Below are 9143 nucleotides of genomic sequence, written 5' to 3'. Positions count from 1 at the left end.
TAAAATTTCATGTTTTCCAAGTTTCATCAATAACAGCGGTCATCTCTTTCTCAATGCAATGGGTAGAGAAACTGCAAGGACTTTTCTGGAAAGTCTGGAATTCTACATGAAGAATGTTGGGTCCCCTATTTGATCTCATTCTCCTTTCCTTTAAAAGCATATTTCTATTTAAATGTTAATCATCCATAAACATTACCACATAAATGCACCAAATAGGCAAGGATTGAGAAATAGAAACACAACTCCAAGCAAGCACAGCGATAGGTACCAGAACTACCTGGGCGTCTTCAAAACCAGTTGAAATGTTAACTCATATAAAGGTAGAGAGACACTCTAACATTCAGAATCTGTAACTTCCCAATCACAGAAAGGAAAGATATCTTGTGTTCTTATTGCACCAAGTCCAGAAAGGATGAGTCAAATTTAAAATCAGTAGAAAGTTCTCAAGATCATTTACTAGGTAGATGAATACAGAATGAAAATAAAAAATAATGTTAAAGTGTAATATACAAGAAAACTGATAGCAAGGTCAAAACAAAAATTATGGAATCATACACAATATGAAAAGCAGATGGCTACCTAGCCAGTGGAGAAATAAAATTTAGATTCATTTTAGTGAACTCAATAAAACAACTAGATTTTTACAGTCAAATTACTATTTTAAAATCTCTAACATAAAATTGATATATAATAATTTTACAGATGCAGAGTTACTAACCAGTTTATGTATAAATGACAACCTCCAATGAATGTGATGCATCCTTGTGATAATGCACTGAAAATACAGAACGCTTTGCATCCACTAATATTCATTACAGAATCGTTAAGAATCGTAGGACAAAAGACATGGATCTTACTGGTTGTTATTCTGATTTAACTAAAAGTTCTTACTTACTTTATTGATTACAGATTTGTCTATTTCAAGTGAACCATGAGGATTCTAGAAATCACTTATTGTTTTAAAGGGGGGAACTTTTTATAAGTAGTAATTATCATGGGAGTATTTTCTATTTGTTTCTAATACAGAGGCCAATTTTGAAAGATCATTAGATTTCTACCTATTTACTACTGACAAATCCACGGAGCCTCCCCCAACTAAATGCCAACATTAAACAATACTGCTGCAAAATGTTTGAACTTGGCATAACCTATGCAGATGTCTCAAAATGCTTTTAACACCCTAACACCTAAGTAGCATAACGAACACTGTCATTTCAGAATTTGAACTACTGGAAGTCATTGACAGTGGTATTTGAGAAATATGTTGAAAGAAAAGATAGGGAGAAGGTAGGAAGTCTTAAAGTCTAATTAGCTAGTCTTACTTTTCAAATCTATAAGTGGGAATGTGGGACTATATTAGGTGTATTTTTGGTTTGTCCTTTTGACTTTTCTTTTTCATCCAATACTTCTAAAGTATATATTTATATGCGTATCTTTATAAACTCTGTAAGGACAAGCAATGACTTAACTGATTCTCTACAGTTTGGTAGACTTGAGTAAAATCAATCCCTAAATATTAGCACCATCTAGTGGTGAACTCGCTCTTTAAACTGAAGAAAATGAGTAATGTAAAATGAGTCAAAAATGATAGTCCTACATTAACTTTTTTGTGTGGGTTTGAATCCATGGGCCCTTCCACTTGAACTGTGGCTCCCACCCTTTTTGTTTTAGCTGTTTTATAAGAGTCCCGCTTTTAGCTCAGGTTGTCCTAGGTCCCAGTTTTTCCATGTTGTTGGGATGACAGATATTTCCTACCATACCTAGCTCTTTTTTACTGGCTGAGATGGGATACCATATTTTTTTTTTGCCCAGACTGTCCAGGAATCATTATCCTCCCATTTTCCACCTCTGAAGTAGCTAAGATTACAAGCATGAGCCCCCATACTGAGAAATGTATAGCTTTAACTGTAATTCTGAGAAATGTATAGCTCTAATTGTAATTCCCAGGATAGCAGGAGTGACTCCATTTTGTGCAGCAGCTGCAGTTCAGTTATAAAAAGAAATTGAAAAATAACCAGCAAGATGCTCACGGTCAGGGTGACCGAGAACTGGAGTTGTATAAACAAGGAAATTCCAGGATAAGGAGCAGGATAAGGAGTAGGATAAGGAGTATGTGAAAAACATGTTGTGACCAGAGGAAGGACACTAGGCCCTTCTCTAGCCAAAAAGGAAAATTCCACTACTGTTCAGAATAAACCCCCCGCCCTATTTGAATTAACCAATCCCTACACTGTAACTATGCTTCTGCTTCTGTAACCACGCTTCAGCTACCCATAAATACTCCCCTCTCCCCAGCCTCGGCGCGCAAGTCTTCTAGGAGACTTTGTCGCCCCGGACGTCCGTGTACCCGAATAAACCTCTTGCTGTTTGCATCCGACTGCGTGGTCTCGTTGTTTCCTGGGAAGGGTCTCCATCTGTAGACATCCCGCCGAGTCGGGGGGTCTTACAATTGGGGGCTCGTCCGGGATAGGAGACCCCCACCCAGGGACCACCGACCCACCTCCGGGAGGTAAGCTGGCCAGCAAATTTCTGTTGTCTTTTGTATGTCTTGTCTTATGTTAAGAGTATTTCTGGAATCTGAGACTCGGCCGTGTCAATCTGTATCTGGCGGACCCGTGGAGGAGCTGACGAGCTCGTACTCCCGACCGCAGCCCTGGGAGACGTCCCTGAGGCATCTGGGGTCAGATTTCTGACCCGTCCGGTTTCCCCTTTTGGGGCTTCGCCCCAGTCTGAGGACTCTTCAGTCCAGCTGATAAGGGAAACGTCTGGGTTTCTTCCAAACACCAGTTTACTTTCGGTTTTGGAACGAAGCCATATTGTGAAGTTTTTCGTCTGTTGTGTATTTTTGTTTCTTGTCTTAATTGTGACGGGACTGAAATTGACGACTAACATGGGACAGACTGTGACGACCCCTCTAAGTTTAACCTTACAGCATTGGAAGGATGTGCGGACCGTGGCCAGCAATCTGTCAATGGAAGTCCGCAAAAACAGATGGATGACTTTCTGTTATTCTGAGTGGCCAACTTTTGAAGTCGGCTGGCCAGTAGATGGCACTTTTGACATGTCTGTTATTTTACAGGTCAAATCTAAAATAATGGAACCTGGACCCCATGGCCATCCGGACCAGGTCCCCTATATTGTCACCTGGGAGGGTTTAGTTTCTGACCCTCTCCCTTGGGTAAAGCCTTTTCTTACCGGACTCACATCTGCTGTAACCCCTTCTGCACCCATCCTATCCTCTCCCCCTCACCCTTCCCCAGTTCCTTCTCCTCCTCCTTCTTCACGGTCCTCTCTATACCCAACCCTCGTTCCTGAAGAACAAAAGAAACCTGAGAAACAGCCTAAGGTCCTACCCCCAGATGAGGGAATTTTGATGGACCTCATGACAGAGGAACCCCCTCCCTACCGAGGGCAGGGATCTCCTCCTCCTCCGGTAGTGGAAGGGGAACTCCCGCAAGTTCCCCCACCCAGGGACCCTATACATTCCCCAGTGGCAGGAAGACTGAGGGGGCGCCGCGACCTCCAGACCGATCAGGTGTCCTCGTCTTCCCAGGCATTCCCCTTGAGGGTGGGTTCCAACAATCAGTTGCAGTACTGGCCTTTTTCTGCCTCAGATTTGTATAATTGGAAAAATAATAATCCCCCCTTCAGTCAGGATCCCTCCAGACTGACCTCACTGATTGAGTCCATTCTAGTGACCCACCAACCCACCTGGGATGATTGCCAACAGTTATTGCAGGCGTTGGTGACATCGGAAGAGAGACAACGCGTGTTCCTGGAAGCCCGGAAAAATGTGCCGGGTGACAATGGGCGCCCCACCCAGTTGCCCAATGAGATAAATGCTGCTTTCCCTCTAGAGCGTCCCAATTGGGATTTTACCACTCCTGAAGGTAGGAACCATCTAATTCTTTATCGCCGGTTGCTTATTGCGGGTCTCCATGGGGCCTCCAGGCGCCCCACCAATTTGGCTCAGGTTAAGCAAGTGACTCAGAAAAGTGAGGAGTCTCCTGCAGCCTTTCTAGAGCGTTTGAAGGAGGCATATCGAGTGTACACTCCATATGACCCTGAGGACCTTGGACAGGCTACTAATGTTGCCATGTCTTTCATATGGCAGTCTGCACCGGACATTAGAAAGAAACTGGAGAGACATGATAACTTGCAAAACCTGTCCCTCCAAGAACTCCTCAGGGAGGCGGAGCGTATTTACAACAAGCGGGAGACTCAGGAAGACAGAGAAGAGAGGCTAAGAAGGGAGGCAGAAGAGAGAGAGAATGTTAGGGACCGGAAAAGAAGTAAGGAGATGAATAAGTTACTGGCCACAGTAGTGACAGGACAGCGACAGGATAGACAGGGAGGAGACAGACGGGGCCCGGCCAACTTAACAGACCTTCCCCTCCGAGACTCAGACTTCACCTGGTTCACAGACAGCAGCAGTTTTCTGGAGAATGGAGAGCGGAAGGCGGGAGCGGCTGTCACCACCGAGACTGAGGTAATTTGGGCCAAAGGGCTACCTCCTGGGACATCAGCTCAGAAAGCCGAACTCATTGCCATGACCAAGGCCCTCCAAATGGCTGAAGGTAAGAGACTCAACATCTACACGGATAGCCGATATGCATTTGCTACGGCTCACATACATGGAGAAATTTATAGAAGAAGGGGCTTACTGACCTCAGAGGGAAAGGACATTAAGAACAAAGCAGAAATTATAGCCCTGTTGACTGCACTATGCATTGCCCGGGCCACCAAAAGGGGGAATCAATGGAGGCTAGAGGCAACCGCCTAGCAGATAAAGCAGCCCGGGAAGCTGCACTCCAGGGTCAGGGAACTCCACAAGTGCGAGTCCTCCCAATGACAGAAAAGTCCCTCTGCAACCTTCCTCCACTCCCATACACTCCAGAGGATATTGAGTGTCTTAAGAAAATGGGGGCGGCCTATGACCCCAAACAAGGACAATGGACTTTCAATGGGAAAACAGTTTGGCCTAAAAAGTGGACTTTTGAATGTATTTCTAATCTCCACACCTTAACCCACTTAAGCAAGAATAAAATGAAGACCCTCATAGACCAGCAAGAAAACTTCGGCCATCTTTTGGGGAAAGATGAAGCCCTGCAGCGAGTATCTGATCAGTGTTCTGCATGCGCTCGGGTCAACGCAGGGCGGGCCAAAATTGGACTTGGAGTCAGAGAGAGAGGACACCGCCCAGGTGTTCATTAGATACCTTCTCTGAATGGGTAGAAGCCTACCCCACCAAGCATGAAACAGCCCGAGTAGTGACTAAGAAACTACTGGAAGAAATTTTTCCCAGGTATGGCATGCCCCAAGTACTAGGAACAGACAATGGGCCAGCATTTGTCTCCAAGGTAAGTCAGTTGGTGGCCAAGTTATTGGGGATTAATTGGAAGTTGCATTGTGCTTACAGACCCCAGAGTTCAGGACAGGTAGAAAGAATGAATAGAACCATAAAGGAGACTTTAATTAAATTAGCCATAGCAACTGGCGTAAAGGATTGGGTGTCCCTACTCCCCTTAGCCTCATATAGGACCCGGAACACACCGGGCCCCCATGGACTAACTCCCTTTGAAATTATGTATGGAGCACCCCCACCTCTTGTAAACTTCCTCCATCCTTATGTTTCTGATTATGCTAATAGCCCCTCTCTCCAGGCCCATCTACAGGCTCTTCAGATAGTCCAGAAGGAGGTCTGGAAACCCCTGGCAGCGGCATATCGGGAGCAGCAGGACAGGCCTATCGTCCCGCATCCCTTCCAAATTGGAGACTCCGTGTGGGTGCGACGACACCAAATCAAGAATTTGGAACCGCGCTGGAAAGGAACATACACAGTCCTGCTGACCACTCCCACCGCCCTCAAAGTGGACGGGATCGCTGCCTGGGTCCACGCCTCCCATGTGAAAGCGGCTCGTCAGGATCAGGGCAATTCCACCAACCAGACCCCAGAATGGAAATTGCAGCGCACCCAAAACCCCTTAAAGATAAGACTTTCTCGGTTGTAATCTTTTCTTGCCTATTTCCTTTCCTTTTGGCTTCTGACAGCCCCTATATTCCCAAAGCCATCACTTGGCAAATAATATCCCAAACAGAAGGTGTTGTCTGGTCAACTACCGAAATTCATACTCCTGGCACTTGGTGGCCCAGTCTTACCCCTGATTTTTGTCAGTTGGTTGCTGGACTTGATACTTGGGACATAGCTGCTTACCAACCAGACCAACTAACTAAGGAAATGAGTGGAAATGTGGTCACCGGAGGATGGGGGGGAATGGGTTGCCACTCTATGGCATGGAGATGCAGTCTCGCTGGGGCCGATTTCTACGTCTGCCCTAAGGACGGGAGATCCCGGAGTGAGGCAAAGCGGTGTGGGGGATATGATAGTTATTTTTGTTCGGCCTGGACCTGTGAAACCACCGGAGATGCATACTGGAAACCATCATCATCTTGGGACAAAATTATAGTCCGCCGAGGGTGGAAAAGACCCCCGAGTCCCCCCATCTCTCGAGGCACCCCGGAAGGGGATTGCAGCCGTGGGCCCGGTAATTGGAAGTGCGAAAACGGATATTGCCTTCCTTTGAACATTTTTTTTACCGCTCATGGTAAGCAAGCCACCGAATGGCACAATGGATATACTTGGGGCCTACGATGGTATTTAAATTCATATGATAGAGGACTTATTTTTAAAATACGGTTAAAAATAGAAACCCCAACCCTAACCGTTGGGCCCAATCCAGTTTTATCAGACCAGAAAGCCCCTAGACACTTATTTGTCCCAAAAGAACCCACTAAACTCAAACCTTCACCCTCCCCTTCGACGCCCTCAGTTACTTCATCATCTCATCACTTGAGGACTGGTGATAGACTTATTGGACTGGTCAAAGGGGCTTATAAGGCCCTCAATTACTCCAAACCAGATCTAGCCAAGGACAGCTGGCTCTGTTTAGTTTCCAATCCCCCGTACTACGAGGGACTGGCTTTAACTGCCAATTTTTCCAATCAAACTAATGTGCCTGCCCCCTGTCAGTCTTCCCCTAATTATAAATTAACCCTTCCAGAGGTATCAGGGAAGGGAATATGTCTTGGTCAGGTACCAAAGTCCCATCAGGAGCTCTGTAGTCAAACTTTAACCGTGGATGGGGGTTCTTATTACCTCATGGCCCCCACCGGAGCATACTGGGCCTGCAGCCCTGGCCTGACTCCCTGTGTGCTATCTAGTATTTTCAATAAGACTTCAGATTTTTGTGTTTTAATCCAACTCTGGCCTAGAATTACCTACCATAGTTCAGAAAGTATCCTGGAACTGTATGAGAACAAAAAGAGATACCCAAGAGAACCTGTTACCCTAACCCTAGCCTTATTATTGGGAGTCGGAGGAATAGCTGCTGGAATCGGTACCGGAACCACTGCCCTACTTCAAAATGACAAATTAATGGATTTACAGACTGCTATGAATGCAGATTTAAAAGCAATTGAAAAGTCTATTACGGCCTTAGAAAAGTCTTTAACATCCCTGTCTGAAGTAGTACTACAAAATAGAAGAGGTCTAGACCTACTTTTCTTAAAGGATGGTGGACTGTGTGCTGCTTTAAAGGAGGAATGTTGTTTTTACGCAGACCAGACAGGAATTGTACGGGAAACTATGAGTAAACTTAGGGAAAGACTAGCAGAAAGAGAGAAGGAATTCCATTCCCAACAAGGATGGTTTGAAAGCTGGTTCAATCAGTCCCCTTGGTTTGCAACCCTCTTGTCCACCATAGCAGGTCCACTCATTATACTCATTCTGATTCTCACTTTTGGCCCTTGTATTCTTAATAAGTTAGTCCAGTTTGTAAAAGACAGAGTATCAGTGGTTCAAGCCTTAGTACTCACCCAGCAATATCAGCAAGTGAAAGATAAAGAGACAGTCTTCGTTGAATGAAAGATTCCATTCAAGGAACCAGAAGAAAATGGGGGAATGAGAAATGTATAGCTTTAACTGTAATTCTGAGAAATGTATAGCTCTAATTGTAATTCCCAGGATAGCAGGAGTGACTCCATTTTGTGCAGCAGCTGCAGTTCAGTTATAAAAAGAAATTGAAAAATAACCAGCAAGATGCTCACGGTCAGGGTGACCGAGAACTGGAGTTGTATAAACAAGGAAATTCCAGAATAAGGAGCAGGATAAGGAGTAGGATAAGGAGTATGTGAAAAACATGTTGTGACCAGAGGAAGGACACTAGGCCCTTCTCTAGCCAAAAAGGAAAATTCCACTACTGTTCAGAATAAACCCCCCGCCCTATTTGAATTAACCAATCCCTACACTGTAACTATGCTTCTGCTTCTGTAACCACGCTTCCGCTACCCATAAATACTCCCCTCTCCCCAGCCTCGGCGCGCAAGTCTTCTAGGAGACTTTGTCGCCCCGGACGTCCGTGTACCCGAATAAACCTCTTGCTGTTTGCATCCGACTGCGTGGTCTCGTTGTTTCCTGGGAAGGGTCTCCATCTGTAGACATCCCGCTGAGTCGGGGGTCTTACAATACCTGTCTCAAATGAACCCTTCTGATATTTTCTGAATGTGGACAGTACACAAAACATGTGTCTGTTATCCTCTATCCTCAAATTATAGGTATGAAAATGTTCATGACAAAGGAACAGAACACAATAGAAAAGAACAGAAAAAGAAGCCCCTGATTTGTGTCATGGAAAACTATATAGGCTCACATTGTCTTTACTGGGTTGTTTTTAAATGTAGGAAAATCTGGGCCAGGAGTCTGGCCTTGTGGTAGAGTGCTTGCCTAGCATGCACGAAGACCCAGGTTCAATTCTTTGGTACCACATACATAGAAAAAAGCCAGAAGTGGTGCTGAGGGACAAGCGGTAGAGCTCTAGCCTTGAGAAAGCCCAAGGACAGTGCTCAGTCCCTGAGCGCTAGCACAGGACTGGCAAAAAAAAAAAAAGTAGGAAAAGAATTTATATACAGATGAGGAGGAAAGACCTAAAATTATATACTATTTTCTGTCCAAACTGACCTGATCCCATTTAAAGAAGAAAGTATAGAGGTCAACAGTCTAGAATTTACAAATACTGTTCTAGGGAATTGGAACAATGTCATACTCTGCATCTAAAGTAAGCTCCACTAGGCACTCTGTAACCAAC

At 45.0% G+C, this 9143-nt stretch overlaps 1 protein-coding gene across 1 annotated transcript; it reads left to right on the top strand.

The window, feature by feature from the left end:
• The first annotated feature begins 2890 nt into the window (after positions 1-2890).
• LOC150039123 (uncharacterized) lies at positions 2891-4783 on the top strand. Its single transcript, XM_090328013.1, has one exon. The coding sequence runs from the start codon at positions 2891-2893 to the stop codon at positions 4781-4783; it is 1893 nt and encodes a 630-aa protein (XP_090184139.1).
• The last annotated feature ends 4360 nt before the right edge of the window (positions 4784-9143 follow it).

Source organism: Megascapheus bottae, unplaced genomic scaffold, assembly GCF_031878675.1.
Source record: "Megascapheus bottae isolate mThoBot1 unplaced genomic scaffold, mThoBot2.hap1 HAP1_SCAFFOLD_76, whole genome shotgun sequence".
Lineage (NCBI taxonomy): Eukaryota > Metazoa > Chordata > Mammalia > Rodentia > Geomyidae > Megascapheus > Megascapheus bottae.
The sequence above is the reverse complement of the archived record's forward strand: the minus strand, read 5'-3'. Positions and strand labels throughout refer to the sequence as shown.